Source organism: Crotalus tigris, unplaced genomic scaffold (genome assembly GCF_016545835.1).
Source record: "Crotalus tigris isolate CLP2741 ecotype Arizona unplaced genomic scaffold, ASM1654583v1 scf7180000020324.788712, whole genome shotgun sequence".
Lineage (NCBI taxonomy): Eukaryota > Metazoa > Chordata > Lepidosauria > Squamata > Viperidae > Crotalus > Crotalus tigris.
The window spans coordinates 649959-671071 of NW_024097964.1; the positions used below are offsets into that span (position 1 = coordinate 649959).

At 36.8% G+C, this 21113-nt stretch overlaps 1 protein-coding gene across 7 annotated transcripts; it reads left to right on the plus strand.

The window, feature by feature from the left end:
• Positions 1-2721: 2721 nt before the first annotated feature.
• On the plus strand, positions 2722-10827 carry ZBTB18 (zinc finger and BTB domain containing 18). Of its 7 annotated transcripts, none has more exons than XM_039366446.1 (3): positions 3007-3138; positions 5381-5463; positions 7137-10827. In XM_039366446.1, the coding sequence occupies exons 2-3, from the start codon at positions 5451-5453 to the stop codon at positions 8720-8722; spliced, it is 1599 nt and encodes a 532-aa protein (XP_039222380.1). In that variant the 5' UTR covers positions 3007-3138; positions 5381-5450; the 3' UTR covers positions 8723-10827. The 7 variants fall into 7 exon arrangements, with proteins under 7 accessions (XP_039222385.1, XP_039222380.1, XP_039222381.1 ...); XM_039366447.1 differs by having other exon boundaries at positions 3084-3223; XM_039366445.1 differs by lacking the exon at positions 3007-3138 and adding an exon at positions 3370-3388.
• The last annotated feature ends 10286 nt before the right edge of the window (positions 10828-21113 follow it).

Consider the following 21113-nt stretch of genomic DNA (forward strand, 5'->3'; position numbering starts at 1 on the left):
ATGCCATATTGTTGCCTTGCTTTACAGCAGACCCGCTTTATTTCTTATTTTTAAAACAAACAAAAAAGCCAGTGAGGGCTCCCTTGAACACACTTGTGTGTGTATGTTTAATAATAAAATACACAAGAGTCTGCATCAACATAAATAAGGAAATGCTTATAGAGTGAAGAAATATATGCTCCAGAGAGCACAGTTTCTTATCTATCTGCAAAATCAAGTTGAAAATACACCACTTCCCATTCAAAACTCTTTCTACTCTCCTTGTCTTAATGGGAGAAACTGAAAAAAAAAGTCAAAAAATGAGAGGAGCTTGAGGAGCAAAACTCCCTTCTTCCTGTCAGTATTGTCTTAACAGATTCATATTTACTCTACTGCCTTTGGCTAGACACTTTCACCCCCACTCATTGCCCTATTTTTTCCAACTGTAAAGTTCACATCTAAAGCAAAAACAATCCTTCTGAAAATGAGTTTAGATTTCAAAACTGCGACTCTCAAACAATGCTCTCCTCTTACCATTAAGAAAAACAAATCCTTATTTTTCAGACAAGCTGACTCTGACATCTCCCTCCATGAAGAGCTCCAAGGTATTATGCTACTTGCTACTGGTAGATGGGCTGATAAAACAATCATAGATACTCTTCAGACATTATAAATATGCTATGATCACAACTCAGCAGAGATAAGACCAAGTCAAATAACTACCCTTATATCCCACTTGACATCCAAACACCCAGGACAGATCTGGAAAGAGGTCATCTTTGTATTTATTTAGATTTGTTTGCTGCCCATCTTGACTAGTTACATAGCTGTTCATGGACAGACTCCCATATAAATAGAACGCCTATACTTTGAGGTTTCCTGCCCTTATTGTTGGCAGCTCAAAAGATGTTTCCTAGTGAACTTGGTGCTAATAAGCAGTTCTCTGAAGGTGAATTCTCAGATATTCAACACCAGTCCAATTTTACATGGCAAAGCTAATTCCGTGTGGAAGACCATTCATGTATTGTGCATGACTCAAAGACAGCTATTTCGAAGGCTGCTGTCAGAACTTAAAATGAAGCTAACTTGTAAGAACAAGATTGTTAAGATAGCAAAGTTTTCATCAAGTCAATCTCAATTCCAAATGATTTCATGGAAACATACAAGTAATTTCTTGATCAAAGCAGTTTGCCTACTTCCCCCCTCCTTTTTTTTTTTTTGACTTCTCAATATAGCTCACTTCCCTGCCACTTCCTAGTGGTTTCCCATCCAAACGTTAAACAGGATTGTCCCTGCTCAGCTTTTCCCAATCAGCCAAGTGCTGCCATCTAGCTGAGTATTTTAAGATACTACTGCCCACTGACAATTAGCATCTGGCAGCAGCAAAGACAAAGCCTTTAGCATTACATTAAGTTGTATTACGATTTATCTGACTTCAAATAGTCAATTTTCATTTCTACATGTAAACAAACATGCTAATTATACTCAGATTAACATCTTCATTTATCATTTTAAAGCACTTTTTCAGCAATATATAAATGACCACACCACAGCCTTGACTTTGGTTGTTCCAGATGGACAGCTCCTAAGTACCACCATCACAATATACAGTCTACAGCTATTCGATCTCGTTCAACATATTTTGTGTGTGAATGGCAAAGAAAAAAATTGTAACACTGTAAGAAGTTACAAAGGGGAAATATTATCTGGACCTTTCATAAAATTACACTTTTGAAGCAGCTGCAATTCCATTTTTAATTCTGGAAAATTACGTGTTGAGAGGTGGGGAGAAGACAGAAGGACAGGAGATATTACCTAGCTAGGATTTATTTAATGAGCAGCGATGAAGGGATGTAAAATGTAGAGTACAATCGTACACATTTTACTACAAAATAAAAATGACTTCTACTCCTTTAAGAACTCTGCAAGACAATTATAAGGCACTTCCTCGTATTTTTTTTTTTTGTGTGTGTGTGAGAGAGAAAAAGCTAAACGTTCGCATTTCTGCCTTTCCGAGAGAAGTGGATCTGTAAAGCTTATGAGAATTTATTCTCAAATTGTTAAACAGTCATAAAAAAGGGTGGGAAGAAACCGCGAGTTCCGTGCAGCACAAAGGCAGTACAATAAGAAGTCCGTTGAACCCTTAAAAAGTGAGTAGAAGTTAAATGGCAGAAAAGCAACTAAAAAACCCGTTCGGCAGAAGAAAAACTCGTCAAGTTATGGGGGGTGGGTTCCTCCGCTGTTTTGAAAAAAAAAATGAGCGGGCACATCTGGCGGCGGAGCCCTCGCGATGAGTAGCCCAGCAACAGCAAGCGCTACGGAACCGCCACCAAATCTCCAAGCTCAGGCAGGCCTCGCCTTTCAGTGGTGTAACCCTCAGCCTATCCCACCAGAGACCCATAGCCATTATTCCCCACCATGCACTGCGCCCAGGGAGGAAGAGACAAGCCCGCCTGAGGCCCGCTCCTCCTGAGGCCGAGGAGACTGCAGTGAAGAAGCGCGAAGGACGCGCGGACTGACCCGGGACTACAAAACCCCGCCCCTTTCTCAATCATCAGCAACACGCCTGTGGAGTCAGTAAGCCCACCCCGAAACGCTGATTAGCCACAACGGTGAGTTCTCTTCGCTTCCTTCTCTTGCCATTGGGCGGACTTCGATTGTCGATCAGCGACTTCTTTCCTTGCTGATTGGACGAAGCAGCACCGTGAGCCAGCTGCGCTGTCAGTCAGGGAAACTGCTCGGGGAAGGAAGGGAAGAGGGAGGGGAGTGAAGGAAACATCTGGCTGCCGCAGCCCGGGCCCGTCTGTGCCGCCGCCGCGCGTGCTCCTGCGCTGTGTGCGCCTGACTCCCCGCCCCCTCTCCCTCCCTCCCTCCCTCCCGCTCCGCCGGCCCGGGATCCTCCGGGGCGCTGCCATGGGGCGCCGCTGAGACAGCGCGGGGAGCCCCCTCGCTCCCTCCCCTGCCTTCCTCTCCCACTGCCCCGCTCGCGTTGCCCCGCTTGGTGGCCCCTCACTCACTCGTGGACTTGGGAGGGGGAAACGAGCGGGACGCCAGGCGGGGAGACGGGGCGCCCGCAGCGGTGGAGGGGGCGGTGGCGGCCGAAGGAGGAGGAAGCGGCTCAGGGAGGAACGCGGCTGGGACCTGGGGCCGCTCCAGAGTGTGAGTCCCGAGGCTGACCCCGCGGGGACTGGGTGGAGAGGAGCGGCCGGGTGCGCGGAAGCCGTCCCGTGTTGCTAAGGAAGGAGTAAGAGCCGCAGGTTGCTTGTTGTGCTAGGGTTGGGGGGGCGAGGGTTGAGGTTGTTATGGGACAGCTGGCAGCTTTGGGGCAAGCGGCACTGAGGACAGGGCGTTCAGATAGACGGCAGGAAGAGAGAAGGATGCCTCGAGTCACCCTAAAGAGCCGCTTAAAGTGAGCTGATCTGGGGGGAGGGGGAGGGGAGGGTTTAACAGGTGGAGAAAAGGAGGGGATCGATGGGATGCGAAGGGGTGGGGGAGGAAGAGACATAGCCTCGTTTTTTTTGGAACGAGCTCCGTAAAGACCGATGGGGACAGGTAGAGGAGGGTCTGGGCTAGAGAAGCGAGGAGCTTGTTTTGGATGGTAAGCCTCAAGTGGACTTAGGTGTGTATCCTGGACGGGGCTTTCATAACAGGAGAGGAGAGAGTAAGCTTCAGAGCAGATTTTGTAACTGCAGGAGAATAAGGAGCAGCTCCGAGCAAGTTTGCAAGGTTCAGAGTTTACAGCCGCACTTGCAGGATGGGAGATGGAGGGGGGGTTACTGGGGGATTGGGCTGAGCTTGGGAGCAGATGGGGGAGCAGAGAGGGAGTCCTTTGTGTGTGGCAGAGGCTATGCAGTGTGTGTTTTGTCTCACAGCTCAAAAGGTCAGAAGGGGTAGGTGATGTGGAGAGCAGGGCAGCTGTGGAGACAAGGCAGGGTGGATGTGAGGAGAGATATTTGCTCCCTCCCAGATCACTTGTGTTCAGCTCTTCTCCTTATTTTCCTTTTGTTGTTCCATTGACACCTATTCCTGTATTGCCTGCTTCTTTCTTTCCTGTCTGTGCTGCCTTCCCCTTCTGTGTATTTACTTGCTTAATCTTAAAATACTTTCCAATATGTCAGGAGTTAAATGAAGTTATAGCTGACTTAATCTTCAAGTTGGTTTCACTCTTTATAAAGGGTGAAAAAAATCACAATTGGGTCATCTACCATGCTGTGTTTGTCTCATATTCACCCAGAACTTATTTGTAAAATTCTGTTAAGAACAGTGGCAAAAGAGAAATTGCTTGAGTTAACCAGCTACCATAGTAAAATGAGATGTGGCGGGGGAGAGTTATGAGTAAATGGTGCAGAAAACTTTGTTAATTAAACATAGTCTGTGGCCTAAGACTGGCAAGCTTGATACTTGTCCATTCTGCTGGGATGAACAGCTTGTTTCATTTTAGCTTATTTCCCGATTAGTCACAGCATTTTCCTGTGAAGTTAAGGGAGGTCATTACATTTTTTTCCATTCTCAAAATAGGTTTAATATATGCATACGGAATAAAAATGGTAATAATTTTAAAGTACGTGATACTATTATTGCTTTAGTAATGAATAGCAAACTTAGTATTCAGTTTCATGCCACAGATAAAATAGGCCTTATATGATAACACTCTTTTAAATAACTGCACTTTTTACAAATTTATTACTAGGAGAGGAATATTACTATTATTTCTGTCCTTGTAGTATTTGCAGTAGTATGATCTATAGAGCAAATTGAGCATATAGATGACTTATAAGTGCCCAGAAAAGTGCTCCTTATGCTACATAAAAATATAAGCAATTATTACATCATTGAGTAAAATGAGTTAACGTACAATTGCATTGATATTTATATAAAGTTTTTCTAGTCTGTTCTTTCTAAATTAATAGAAAAGATGAACTGTATCAAGATAAATACGTTGGGTAAAATGAATTGCTTAAAATGAACCTCTGGGTTCAGTAAAAAATGGATGGGTAAGTTCTTAGTATAAAAAAACCCCTCCAAAGTTATGACAGAAGGGTTTCTATACTGTACATGAGATGAAGCCCCATATGTCTAAGGTTTTTTTCTTTTCTCTGTTAGAAAGTTTTGAAAAAAGAGTCTTTGAAGTATTTTGTTTATACTAACAGACAAGAAAAGTTCTCCTAAGAAAAAGCTGGTGGAAGGAGTGTAGAGGAGTAGCATATGGCATTAAAAGGAGCACAGCTGGAGGTAACATTTCCATCTGAACATGATGTCAGAGCAGCTGACAGCCTGCCATCCCTCAGCCTTTTATTCTAACACACAGACAGGGAGTGAGTGCGTTTGCAGATCTGTGTATAGGGAAGGTATCTCATTCCTCTCTAACATCATCTCCACTTTGCATCTGTCTCTTTCTTAGTCTGCTCTTTTCCACCGATCTAACAGACCTGGAGCCAGCAAGACTCGGACAAAAGGACTTAATCAGGTTTATGTGTGCTAAAGGTAGGAACAGCAGGAGGCTAGCTACAGTGTGCTTCTCTCTTGATGTTTGTTTATTTAATTTCCAAACAAAAATCCCATTACTTTGTTTACGATGTTTAGGAAAAAATAAGTAGAGTTCATTTGAAAAGGGAATAACAGTTTCTCTTGTAATTAAGACTTTAAATACATATTGATGCATTTGTTCCTGTGCAGTAATATTAAATAACTGTTTAAATGATGTAGTTCCCCTATCCTTATTATGAGCACTGAAAAAATAATTTATAGTTTAGGGAATCATTTTGGTATTGCAATTATGATGACTGTTCTAAGAGTACTGTTTCTAAAAGTAAAAATATGAAAATAAGATTTGAAATGATACATTGATAGAAATGAAATATATATATATATGAATATGCATGATAATTTATACTATTCACGTTTATGCTTTACCCAAGCCATTGAGGGATCTTGAAATCTATACTCCCCCCCTTTGGGGAAAAAAAAGGACTTGAATATCTGTGCAACTTTAGGATCCCACCTACCCTGAAACTAACTTAGTCAGTTTCACTCTATTTTTTTTTCTGGAAATATATTAAAGTTTATTCCAGTACAACAATAACTGAAAGAAGGGTTTTGTTTTCATGACTAATTTAGAACTTGTAGATTTGAGCTGCCTGAATTGGCCAGACAGCTGTAATCGCACTCCTCTATTCTTAATCTCTTTATCTGGGCAGCAGCTGCCATATGGCCACAGTCAGCTGGATCAGATGTTTATAAGCTTCCTTCTTCGTCCCTCTCTGTCCTTTCAGCCTCCTAATTTGATCACAGCTACCTTGTGAGCTGCCCTCCAATCTTTATTTTTAGCCCTCTTAAGGATTAGGATTGATGTTGGCTGTGGGGCACTTAAAGTGATTGTATTGTAAATCTTCTCGCTTTATTCTATCTGCAGTAGAATATACTTTGGACAAGAGTGTAACTTTAAGAACACATAATGCCCAAAGATGCAGCAGCTGTATGTAACTAGTTTAGCACAACTTCGCTTGTAAGAAGTAGGAAATAAAGAAGATATTTAAGGTATTTATGTAGAAAACTCTAATGCTCATCTTGAATGGTTACACAATGACCCCAAAGGGGGAAAAGATTAGTGAATTATGCTGAAATTGTTTCAACTGATATGCAGCAATAACATAGGAAGTGTCTTAATTTTTTTTAAAGCCTTTTTTACAAAGAGTTTGCATTTTTGTATATTTTTAAAGAGGGATTTTAATAATCAGTTATTTTGTTAGAAAATTGAAAAACTGGCATTCACAGTTGAGGCCAACGATGATCTGTGCCAAGGCATTTTAGAAGGCATTGTAATCTTAATCAGTTAAGATTAGTTTTTAGCCCCCTTCTAAGATGAAGCAAGTTATATCAGAGATGTCTGCTTCTGAATTCAAATAGTAAAAGGCTGTTGTAACTTTTAAGTTCTGAATATTCATTCTCATATGCAACTCCCAGTCTATTTCTTTACAGTTAACAGAACTGTTAATAGAATTCTGAATGTTGGAAAAGCCAAAAGTCATGAAATCTTTATTTCCATTTCTCTACGGAGTGTTATTTCAGGTCTTTGTACACATTGTCGAATTATCAAATGTAGCAGTGTATAAGCCAATGAATATTTCCAGTATTTAATTAAATCTTTTTGCTCCTAGGTTATGCTGAAGACAGCATGGAGTTCCCTGACCACAGCAGGCATTTACTACAGTGTCTGAGTGAACAGAGGCATCAAGGTTTTCTTTGTGACTGCACTGTTCTGGTAGGAGATGCCCAATTTCGAGCACACAGAGCTGTACTGGCTTCATGCAGCATGTATTTCCACCTATTTTACAAGGACCAGCTGGACAAAAGAGACATTGTTCATCTGAACAGCGACATTGTTACAGCCCCAGCTTTCGCTCTCCTACTTGAATTCATGTATGAAGGGAAACTCCAATTCAAAGATTTGCCCATTGAAGATGTGCTCGCAGCTGCCAGTTATCTTCACATGTACGACATTGTTAAAGTTTGTAAAAAGAAACTAAAAGAAAAAGCCACCACTGAGGCAGACAGTACTAAAAAGGAAGAAGATGCCTCAAGTTGCTCGGACAAAGTGGAGAGCCTTTCTGACGGCAGTAGCCACATTGCAGGAGACATACCCAGTGATGAAGAGGAAGGGGAAGATGAAAAACTGAGCATCCTACCCAGCAAAAGGGACTTAACTGCTGAACCTGGGAACATGTGGATGAGATTGCCTTCAGACTCCGGAGTGATTCCCCAGAGTGGTGGGGAACCAGACACACATGCAACAGCAGCTGGAAAAACAGTAGCCAGCCCCTGCAGCTCAACAGAGTCTTTGTCCCAGAGGTCTGTCACCTCAATGAGGGATTCAACAGATGTTGACTGTGTCCTGGACTTGTCTGTGAAGTCAAGCCTTTCTGGAGTTGAGAATTTGAACAATTCATATTTCTCTTCACAGGATATGATGCGAAACAACTTGGTGCAGGTGAAGGTGGAAAAAGAAGCATCCTGTGATGAGAGTGATGTTGGCACTAATGACTATGACATGGAGCATAGCACTGTGAAAGAAAGTGTGAGCACTAATAACAGGGTACCATATGAGCCAGCCCATCTGGCTCCTATGAGAGACGATTCTGTTTTGAGGGAGCTAGATAGAGAGGACAAAGCCAGTGATGATGAAATCATAACTCCAGAGAACGAGAGAGTTCAGGTGGAAGGGAGCATGGACAGCAGTCTGCTCCCTTATGTCTCCAACATACTTAACCCTGCAGGCCAAATTTTTATGTGCCCCCTCTGCAACAAAGTCTTTCCTAGTCCCCACATCCTGCAGATTCACTTAAGTACGCACTTTCGAGAGCAGGACGGGATCCGCAGTAAGCCTGCCGCTGATGTCAATGTCCCAACCTGTTCCTTGTGTGGTAAGACTTTTTCTTGCATGTACACTTTGAAACGTCATGAGAGGACTCATTCAGGTGAAAAACCGTACACTTGTACTCAGTGTGGAAAGAGCTTCCAGTATTCCCACAATCTGAGCCGCCATGCCGTAGTTCACACACGGGAGAAGCCACACGCTTGTAAGTGGTGTGAGCGGAGGTTCACCCAATCTGGAGACCTTTACAGGCACATTCGGAAGTTTCACTGTGAACTAGTGAACTCTTTGTCTGTCAAAAGTGAAGCACTGAGCTTACCTACTGTCAGAGACTGGACATTAGAAGATAGCTCTCAAGAACTTTGGAAATAGAATTTTATATATATAATTAATATATATATATATATATATATAAATAAATCTATATAGTTGTGGTACAGTCTAAAAGCAGTCTTGTTTCCTTAAACTAACAAAGTTTGGCCATTAGCTTGTTTTATGCACTTTAAAGCAGCATGAACATTTCACTACTTAGTGTTCTGATAATGAACTATAGAAATAAGACAAATAAACTTCATAAAATCTTCCCCGTCTCCCCACCAAGTAAGTACTTCTTTTAAAAATAACTGCAATTGAACAAGTGTGATTGTTAGAGTCTATTTAACATTATTTACAATATTGCATCATTTCAATCGCCACTTAAATCAGTAATCTCCAGTTTTTTTAATCACTTTAGTTAAATTTTTTAAACTGCATGCATCTTTTCTAGCTCAGGGAAACCTGAATGCTTTTAGACCCAAGCGATATGATTTCTAAAAGACTGGAGTATCAATTTTTCAAAAGTGATTGTTATTATGTTGTAATTTGTAAACTACAATAGTTCCCAATTAAAAAAAAAAATTTTTTTGAAAATACACTGGAATCACGGGGACTCTGAAGGCGTGCTTGGGATGAAAAAGGATGTTGCATTTCCAGCAGTTACAAACTGCATTTAAAATGTGAATTACTGTTATATACTGTAATTGATTAAAAGGGTTGGGGGGTGTCAAAGAAATTGACAAGTTGTGTTAATGCTCTAAGTTGAGTCTTGGAAAGTAAATATTAATGCTACAGAAATGCATGCATTTCAGTATATTTTTGTCTTTGTTTGCATTGTATAACTTTAATGAGTGATTTTAAAAACTTATTTAATTTTTAGTAAGAAAAAGCACCAGGGAAAAAAAACTGGTGTTACGAAGAACATAAATGCACTGCTTTTATTTTATATAATTTAAATTAATTGCCCATTGTCTTTAAGTTGAACAAAAGCTATATGTTGATTTTAGCTATGTAAAGGAAGATAGTAATGTTTACAGACTTAGAGATTTGCATGTGCAGTGAACATTTATTTTAAAAACTGATTGCACAAACCCATGCCAGCTCCAACCTTAGATGCATACACTTACCCATGTGAGCATTTTTAGAATTCCTGCTGCACAAATAAACAATAGGTGTTCATTTTATTCGCCCCTTCAAAAGATTCTATGGAGTGAAAAAGCCCCAGGCTAAAAGAACTAAAAACCTTGATTGACATGGGACAGGGTGGGGAGATGGTGGGAGAAAAGTTGGGGGAGGGTTTGTGAACTGTGTATCCAAACAGCAAAGACTGCAGCCTGACGTGTGGTTTTAATGATCAACACGTAGGGCAAAAGCATTTTGCACAGTGTTTGTTTTCCTGTCTTGCACTTACAAATAAGGTCTATGAGAGTAGCATGGAAAATGTTTTTTTTTCTGCTTTTGTTTAGAATTTGATCGCCTTAACTACTGTAAACATAGCCTATTTTTGTGCTTAAGAAACTGAATGGAAAACTCCATTGTGTATTGCTGGATGTTTTGGAAATATTTTGGTCAAATGTATATTAATTTGGCTGTAATGGCATTTAAAACAAAAAAAGCTGTGAAAATGGCCTTGGAGCATTATTTTTAGTTACTTGAACAGTCTCTATGTTTTAAAAATTCATTGTTTTTATTTAGAAAAGACAATCAGTGTCTGAAAAAAAATGGACTACTTTTGCTTTTTTATTTTTTGTGGACATGAGTGATTGTTGGGGGCTGTTAGGTTGCCCTTTAGTTTCACATTATTATTATTTTTTTGTTCTAAAAATTAGACTGACATCTAGCCTTGACAATCATAGTATGTTTTATTTTCATGAGGGGGAGGGGAATAACTTATAATGCTGTTTAGTTTTGTACTATTGGTGTGTTGGTGAATTTTTAAATTGTGTGCTAACTGCAATAAATTATACATACTGAGAAATCATTTAGTTGTCTTCTCCCCTTTTTAAAAGAAAAAAAAGTAAAATATTGTACATACTTAATCTTTTTGTGCAGTTTCCTCTTGCTGTATGGAATAGACTTGCAGTTTGAAATGAATCTCAAGCAAAAATGGTATCCATTAGGCAAATGCTGCCAATGCTGTATTTCTAAAAAAAAAAAAAAAACCTGATCATGGCAACTATTTCTTTTTCCTACAGGTTCCTAAATAGAAAGCTATGGTAAGTAATATTCTGAGTTTTATGGAAGCAAAAACTTCTAAGCCCAAATTTAAATTCTGCATCTAAGCCTAATTAATGTTAATGTGAAAATAAGAATGGGTCAAAGGGAAAAAAGTGGCAGTTTGAAGAAATTACTGTTAGTGACGCATCTAGAAAACTAAAATAATGGCTATTCCAAATCATGTGCGTGCAAATTATATCAGTAGATTCATTTTTCTTTAATAGATGAGCTTATTCCTGCCACAACTTATAAATAGCCCTTAATCTGATAGACTAGTTTTTAGGATTTCCCAATGAAAGCTCTGTAATAGAATTTTTCAGTTTGGATCAAAAGAAATGCGCACATCAACCAGTGACCCTAATATCTATTATTTACAATATGGTTCATACAATATTGACAAATTATTATAAACCTCCAAACGATCTCATTCATTTAATACAACATCCATACAGTTTAGTAGCTCACTTCATGGTAAATTGGTCTCGCGATTGATGGATATTTTTAAAATGCATTACGTAGTACATAACATAAAATTATTTAAAACTTCATATCACAATGGTTGAATATGTCTCAAAACTTCATTTTTGAGCTTTAGGCTTCATTTTTTGTGAATTTTAAGGTAATGTACAGGAAATAAAATTCAGATTGTCACTTTAACAGTAAGACATGAAAAGTCTAAAGAAATTATATCGTTTCAAGATTTCCAATGAGAGAATTAAGGTGCTTAAAACTTACTTTGGAATATAATTTTAGAATTTACTACTTCTGACAAAAACAGGTCTGCTTAACTTATGCATATTAGCATCTTTCTCCACAGGGCCATAAAAATAAGGGAATATATGAATTCAACAAATTCAACTATATTACATTTACTGCAGGTGAAATGTAAATTCTCATGATCATCTAATTATGTATGTATAAGAATAAAATGAACCTCTCCTCTTATAAGACATGCTTTCTCCTTTAGTTTGTAATAACATAATCTAACATATTAAGAATTTCTAAGGATAACAGTAACAGTTAACATCTTAGTATAAACTATTTAAGAATGCTTAGTAGAATTATTATTAGTTAAGTCCAACATCTTTTGGAATTCCAATAGATTAGATTCCACTACTGTAAATCAGTTTAGATTCAATTACACTGAATTGTACATTGTTTTAATCATGAAAATCACTTGGTGAATTTGTATAATGTTGCAGCATTTAGTTAAATGGCTACAATTTGAGTAAATCCTGTAATTTTATTTTGGGGTACCTCATATCGCAGAAAAAAAAATAGGCCATTGCTTTGGTTATTTATTGTTTTATATTTCTTTATTGTAAATATAGAGAGACTTTGCTGCACACATGTGTAATACGGTACATGCCTGTTCTTGTGCACATGTACCAATACATATGGTATACAAAGTAAGTATTATCAGAAAGAAATTCACAGCTGAACTGCTGTGATAAAAGTTAATACATTCTAAAACCAAAGTATTAACCACTGTATTTATTTCACTGTTGGTTTTTTTTTTACAAGCAGCTGCATTTCTTCCGGAAGTCTGTTTAACGTTCATTTTTCCTTCTAAATGAAATAATTTCTTTTAGCATCATTTCTTAAGTTATATATGTTTAATTATGTTCTTGAGTACTTTGTTTCTTTTTTGCTATTTCAGCTCTACATGTGAACCTCTAAAAAAGTATGTGATAACACAAATCAAATGTTCTGCCAGATCAAGGTAAAACTGAGGGGGGAGGAAACAGCTATTTTGAATGGGAATTTAAATATATGTATGCATGCTTATATTTTTATCTCTGAAGCATGAATGGCGAATTTGGGTTAGCACAAATGCGCGTTATTTTTTCTTGAAATCATCCTTTTTTAAAATAATAAAAGGTTGTTCTCCAAAATTCTTCTATAACAAAATTAGAAAATAAAGGATAGGTAAAGAAAAAAAACTATTGTTCTTTTACAGTTGTCACTGTAGCCTACTGAATATTTGATATTATTAGGAAAATTTAACAAATATTTTTTTAGTGTTATAGAACAACTGGCTTTGGTCATCTTTCTTTTTACAAATATTTAGTAAGATAACATTATTTCCTTTTATAACATTTCTATATCCAAATCAAAAAGAATGTTGTATTGTGTAGTCCAAGCCTAGAGTCACAAAGTTGGATTCTTTTTTATTCTGTCATATTCTTTGGACATGTAACTATGGATAAATGTATAGTTATTAAAAGAAATGAATAATATTTTCAGAGTACTGCATATCTTAATGCAGCATTTTGTTATTGAGAAAAGAAATTAAAATATAAATTTTGTATTGATATTTACCACGTAATCTTATACATTAGAAGAATCAAGTGGACAAGAGACACCTAATAGCACTTTTAAATAAGTTATAATTTTCAAAGAATTTTTTAGAATTGTGGTAAACATAATGATACAGTTAAGCATAAAACTAAATTATATACATTTAGGATGTATGCCAAAGTGTGGATTGATCATTTTCTTTTCACTCTAGTGAATAAATCCATAAATACTGAATAAATATAATCAAGCAATTGAAAAATTAAATTTACATCTATACTTTTTAAAAATATATCCTTAACAACATATGTCACCATTTTTATTTATCAGCCAATATGTAAATATTATAATTTTCAGCTTTGATAAGCATGACTCGAGCCTGGATTCAATATCTTGAAATTCTTTTCATGAAAATTCTTATCGATATTGGAAAGCTAAGCAGGATTGGACTGACTAAATACTTGGATGGAGGTCCACTAAAATCACCCAGGACTACAGGCTAGATTGAGGAGCCTTGAAAACATCCCGGAAGGAAGACAATGGCAAACACTGCTGTACTGATCCCAAGGAAATGGCAGTAATTAAGGAGACTGCATTTAGAAATATATTGCTTCCTGAGATTATTGAAAAGAAGTGCCAGAAAAAATAAAGATATCTTTTATTTGGGATTTTATGAAGGCCAAGATGTTTTCCATTCATAATTGGTTATGGTGTGTGCGTATGTGTTTTTCCCCATCAAGGGTGGGATCTTTTTTATTTTATTTTATAGGCTGTTCTCTGAGAAGAAAAACTCATTTTAATGGAAGCGGTTGCAGTCCTTTCATTGAAAGTCGTCCTCATGCAGCTGCCTGAGAATATTATATGTAGCTTTGGGCACCATCGGTTAGAATATCTTTACTGAAGTGAAAGGATTTTTCTCCCATTAATAGCACTGGAATTCGATAATGATTTAGTGAGGGAATACATTTTTATTTTTCTGTTTAATAAAATTGTTTTATATAATGAATCCCGTTGGTTTTAATTCCAGGTTGAAGGGAAAACATTTCATTGTACTTTCAATACTTAATACTTTGACAAAGGAGTTGACTGTGGGACATGAAATGTAACCTTTACGTGTAGAATAATTTATTAAATATATGTATAATTCTATTTTTATTGCTGTACAGTATGTAAAATGTTGAGCTAATGCATTTTCTGTTAATGGTTAAAAAAAATGAAGACTCAAATGACTACTATTAATTGCATTATACTTAGCCTATATACCTCCCTTAAAGGTTCTTAGATTTTCCCCTTAATAAATTAAGATTTTCAAACAGAGTAGGCTCTTGCTTTAGCTATGACTTCAAAAAGCACTTAGAGCAGTAACAATGCAGTAAATGATCAGAGAGTTACAACTAAAACTGTAACTTTGATTTGTTGTTTAGCAAATTTTAAGAAACCTGAAAGATTACATAACTGAATTAATGTGCATGGTTATTATAACTATACTGTTTTAAAGTTTACCATAGTTAAAATTTTATATACTTTCTATAGTTTATCAAATATTTTTAATATGTAAATGATTTATATTTAACTTATGAGAATTATTTGTATGACAGCAATTAGTTTCAATAATGGGAGAAATCCAAGCGAAGGGATGAATAAAACTACACAGTAAAACTGTTAACATTTTGAGAAGTCTGTAAAGAAAGTTTGTATATTTATTTATTTAGAAATTTTTATGGCTACCTATCTTATATAAGACAATCCTAAATGGTTCACAGTGATCAGAAAATCAAATAAAACTAATCAACTCAGCCCATAAACTCTACATGTTCTTTAATTGCCTGGGTTTACTTCTATCACACTAACCACTTTATTTCTTTGTTCAATATAATCAATGTGTGTGTTCTTTGCACCTACACAAAAGAGGTCTGAAGGAGTCTCTTCAATATAATTAGACATGGATACCTCTGCAGTTCTCACAGCTTGCTCAGAACTGTAAAAAAAACATTTAGAGAACAGTCCTAACATGTTTACTTTCTAAAACTGACATTCCATGGATATCATGCCAGCAGGAATTTTCAGCAGTTCAGGAGCAGCTCCAAACCTGAGTGATCTATCAACATTGGCTGGATAAGGAAGCTAACTCAACATATTTCTACTCCAGTTCCAGTTTATCTAAGACAGTGTTTCTCAACCTTGACCATTTTAAGGCATGTGGACTTCAACTCCCAGAATTCCACAGCCAGCATTGCTGGCTGTGGAATTCTGGGAGTTGAAGTCCACATGCCTTAAAATGGTCAAGGTTGAGAAACACTGATCTAAGAGCAGTGCAAATCTGTTGCCCCCCCCCCCTGTTCAGGGCTGGACCTTTGTGGGCAGACTATTTTTCCCTTGGCAGAAACTCTTGCTTCACCCTGTCTCCTGCATTTATACACCCTACTACTTGAGCCCAGTGCTTATTGGCAACCAGTGATTGGCATACAACCATGGCTGAATAGAGAGATTGAGCAGATGATCTCTTTTTCACTGTTTATTGATTGGCTGAAGCATGAGGATGGCTCACGGTGTCACCTACACGGGTTGAAAATTTCAAGGTCTGCAAAAGTGATGATTGCAAGTTGCTTTGAGTGAGTAAGTAGAAACATCATGCTACCAAAATGTCCTATGTTTGAATCACAAATTAGCCAGCTACAGTTTAGCTTGACATATAGGGCAACTGCAATGACTTGAATTTAAATATGAAAATATTTAAATTTGCTGTATTACATGATGTATAGGAATTCATGGTTAACTATGAATAAGAATATAAAGCAAGTACATGTAAAAATAGGAAAGCCTAGTTTATAAGTTGAACTATCATGAAATAAAAGATTCAAAAATTGTTGTAAATGCATACACAAATTCATATAGTTTGAAGGCTTTTTAAAAAACATGCAGAAATGGGCAACTGAGTAGGAAAGTGCTTAAACTTTTTTTCCCTTCTTGCCATTTCTTTGCAATACATCTTGCTTTTTCCACTTCTTTCTCCTGTTGTTCCAAAAAATAAGTCTCAAAAATTAGAGATTCCTGTATAATATGTTCTGTGATTTACAAGTATCAGAGAGAGGTGTGTGTTGCTTTTGCCATCATGAGAAGTTTCTTTAAAAAGCTTCAGTTCATCATGAAATATATCTGTGCCTTATAGTGGTTTGCTCAACCGATAATAACTGAAAGTGCTTCTAATTTCTAGTGGACTTCTCAGTTGCCTGTACATCTCAAACCCGAGAGTAAACATTCACTCAATGTCAAAGCCAAATTTCAAAATTTGAGAATTTTAAATGTGGCCTATGAACTCTCATTACAGCTACTCCAGAGCAGAGAAAGTAACTTTGAATGGACCAGGTCAGGTTGCAGCACCTCTTCCTTGGCCTATTGCCCTCCAGATGAGTAGGAACTCTCTCAATTTCCCAGGCAGTGTAACTATTGAACAGATTGAATTGAATTCTGGGGTTAGTGCCTGTAAACTTTTGCAAAGCATTAGTATCACGTGGGTCGAGACCTTTCCATTAAAAATAACAACGAAGAAAATAGCAGCCATGTTGTGACTGCATGGTGATCTCATTTGTAGTATTTAATGCAGCTTAAAGAAAGAGGGTAAAATATAAATGTAACTGCTCTTAAAAGTAATAAAAAGTGGCTTCCAATCTTGTTATCTTTTTTTTTCTTTTTCCATTTTTTCCCACATATTCACCTTTCCTATTCTTATCTTCAGTTCAAAATTTGTTTTATTCTGTTGAAAACCTCTTTAAAAAAACATTTAAATGCAGAAGAGCAATTTTAGAAGGTGCAGGAAGGTATAGGGGGTTGAACATCCAAGGTCCCTTCCAGCTCTATTCTGACTGATTGATTGATTGGCTGTACTTCTTATGGATTACTCCCATTTCTACCAACTACCTGGCTCTGTATATTGAGACATCATCATCATCATTACTATTATTATCATTATCATTATTACTATTTCTATTATTACTATTTCTATTACTATTACTATTACCATTACTATTACTACTATTACTATTATTATTTATTAAATTTATTAACCACCCATCTTATCAGGGGTAACTTTGGGAGACTTACAGTATTAAATTAGGTAGATCTATGCATGAAATGAAAGTACACATTCCTTTAATAAAAGAGGTATCATTTTTATCATGTGTTAATAATGTTGCATAGTAGCGATTTACTATTCTCAAACCTACTGGGTTTTATACAAGGTTGTGAAAGGTATATCATAATCTACTGAAATCTGAAAATGTGTCCATGATGGTTCAGAGGAGAACAATTATAATGGAGGGGGGGGGAAGGCATACTTTCTGTGAAGAAGAAAACTCTCCCATTTCTTTTGTGAATACTGTGCACAGACTCACAGTTTGGTTTTTATTTAAGCATGTTTCATAAATCCATCTATTCCAGTTTGTAAACCATGATGATTCATTTATTGTTATCCCAGCCAACTATTTGACATGAAGCACCATGGTAGGTTTTTTTTAACCATTTTGTAATGTTCTTAATGGAAACATAGTGGTTTTTTTTTTTAAAGGCTCATATGGTGAGTTCTGACATTGTCCATTAGAATGACTGGTTTTCCAAGATGAGGAGTTTAGAGTTTTCTGTAAGTGATATTTCAACCTTTTTATTTTTATTAATAAATGAGGTTGACTTAAAAGTATTTGATTTTGAAATAGTTTTTTATTCTCAAGTTGTTTATTACATTTGCAAGTAATATATGTTTCTGAATAAAAAGAATTCTAAAGATCAATTATAAAAATTGTAGTGGTGAAATTCAGTAGCACAGAATTCTTGCCACCATAGAGACATCATTAAAGGGGCTTTCTCTTAGCAAACTTTATATTGTGCACTGACTGGTCTCTCCATTCTCTGAAGCGGATTTTGAGAAAAGAATGGAAGGAAAGAAGAACATGGGCAAAAATCACCTTCTCTTCTTCCTGCTGATGAGTTTTCTCTGAATGAAAAACCCAACTGTAAAAAACTATGGCTTTTTTTTTTTTACATTATTAGGAATCGACTGTTTAACCCTTAACACTTGCCCTTGACTATTCATGATCTTGGCATTAGGAGTGTTTAATCATTTTCAATATCTCTGAGGTAGTCACCTTTTTACAAAGCATCAAAAACAGAATGCATTTCACTTCTTCTCAGCTTAGTGGGTGACTCAACCTTCTTTTGTGTCTGGATGAATTTAATTTATAGCTTTTAGGATTTGGGTAATTTCCTATATTTATTTTTGGTTAATATTCTTATTTGTTGATTATTTAATTGTTTGTTTGGGTGAAGATCTCATTCCTAAATGGGGAGAAAAAGCAGCTTGATGCCATAGCCCGAGTCCAAAAGAAATTAACTGCTCCATTGCACAGACTGGAGTTAGGGAGGTTTTTAAAATGAGAGAAAGGGAGAGAGAGAGAGAGAGAGAGAGAGAGAGAGAGAGAGAGAGAGAGAGAGATCCTCTAATCTACCATTAATTTACTAAAAGTTACATCTGTCTGATGAAAAGCTGCGTTTGTTTTAAGTTAACCCACACATGAAAATTGAAGTCCGATTTGGAGAAAGATCAATTCTTTGTAATTTCTTTTAAAATATATGCTCAATCTTATTCTTAACACAAGGAAACAAGATAAGCAGAGTAATTGAAGCTTTCATTTAAGTGGAGAATTGAGATTGTTGAGCCCTGTACATTTGTTCCCCAATGTTTAACCCTTGAAATCATATAAATGGTTATAAGTGGAGAATTTTTTTGGTATAAATAATAACTGTGAAACTCTTCAATAATCATCCTAAACAAAGGAGATTTAAAATGGAATGGCTTTATTTGCTACAAGATTGTGGAACTAATTAATTTTGAGCCCAAAATAATTTTAAAGAGATGTTGTAAAAAGAGAGAGAGAGAGAGAGGAAGAGAGAGAGAGAGAGAGAGAGAGAGAGAGAGAGAGAGAGAGAGACCCTAAAATGTAATCTATTATTTTGTTTCAAATCAGTTGGAAAAGAGGAATATATGCTTTGGTTTATTATCTCTTATTTATACATATGGGAGAATATGCATACACTTTAGCACATTATAGACTACAAATAAGTTAATGGAGGATACAGCTCAATTTTATGTATTTTTACTTAGAAGTAAACTTCACCATATCCAGTGGGGCTTCTACCTTAGTAAGTCCACCCTTCATCTTTTTTGAAAATGCAGCATTATTTATTTGACAGTGCCTGGACAAAAGCACATTTTTTGAAAAAAAAATAACATTTTGGCACAGTAGCTATGCAAATGCCAGAATACACTAAAACCTCATTTAATTGGACCCACTTGCCAACTTCTTGAACACAGCTTGGATTATTTCACTGGAGGCCGTTTCTGTTAAAAGCTGGGGGAGGAGGAAGTGGCATGCTGTCAAAACTTCACTATTTTTTTCTTCTCGCTAGAAGTACAATTATACTCAGAGCCAAGTTTAGAGGTATTTTACTATATTTAATACTTATTACTCCAGATATTGTAAACATATGCATTGAAGGAGATTATAAACAGAGAGTAAAATCATGTTAAGAATGTGATGGTGGATTTATTTTAATTTTTCTCTTTTCTGATCTATCTATCATTCACAATTCCTTTCAGACTGTCCATGCTGCCATAAAAGCTGAGGTTACATGAGATGACACTTGAACTGACAGGCGTTTATTCTTCTTGGCTATATGAGACAGTTTTCTCTCTTGCCAGAAACAAAGTACATAATGGATTAAAATTATTTCTTAAGATTGGCTCCTCTCAATTCAGAACTGGACAAAAAGTTAGTGATTCAGGGAGCTCTCATGAGCTTCTATACACTTCATCGTAAAATTCATCTAAATCAAATATGCACAATATGGTAATTTCCATTTCCATATCTTATATACAGAAGGATCATATCTGGTTAAATATTGGTGTATTCTATTGTGTTTCCCTAGGAAGATGGTTTCAGCTGATGGGCTAAAGGGTCTACCAATAACATCCCACTCTTTTAATGCATTTTTATAGCTGTCTATGATTATTATGTCCACATTGTGCCATTACCTCTGTACTACTTTTTAATTGAGCAGTCTACTTCATGCCCAAATTGAGCCAATGAGGGTTAGCATACTTAACAATTTATTGTCAGTTATGTCCTATATCTATAAATGTGGATTTGTGATGGCATTGCATTGACTGATGATGCTTTCCTATTACACTCCTTTGAACTTGGGAAGTAGAGAGTTAGCATAATCACTACTCACGAGATTAGGACACTTCCTGATGTTGCATTGTGCCATGCTGGTGGCTTTATCGCTTGCCAGTACCAGGCTGAACAATTCCCCAAGTCGGACTTTAGTTGCATGTAGTTGAACAGAACATGGGTAGTCATTCATGCTTTAATCCAATTCCTATCGAAAATAATGTAGTGCAGATGGTGACATTTCAGTGGGATATGCATTTGTGTGTGCATTCAAATTAGCATCCCTATCACATTCTGCTTCAACTAGACAACTTTGTATGAATGTGCTGTCTCAGACCAGGATTAGTTTATTATTACTCTTTTCCTAAAGAAAGGAAAATTGTTACAGTGGGGGCTCTGTATGCAAATATTCACACATATTTTCAATTTCAGCTCACCACAGTTATCTTTATGACATATACCTATGTCAAGCAAAGACTATGGCTGTCAAAAATTGTTGCAATATTTTAACAAGAGCAAACAGCCTTTTGGATTCTGCATGGGGTTCTTCTTGGTTTCTTGGCTCAATTCAAGCACAGAATTGTGTGGATTCATCTAGCTTAAGGAACTGCTTGCCTTACTGAAATCTTCAGCAGCACTTGGGGGTTCACTGGAACACCCGCCCTGAGAACACATGCTATGTTTTCTTATACGCTGTTCTAGAACTGTGA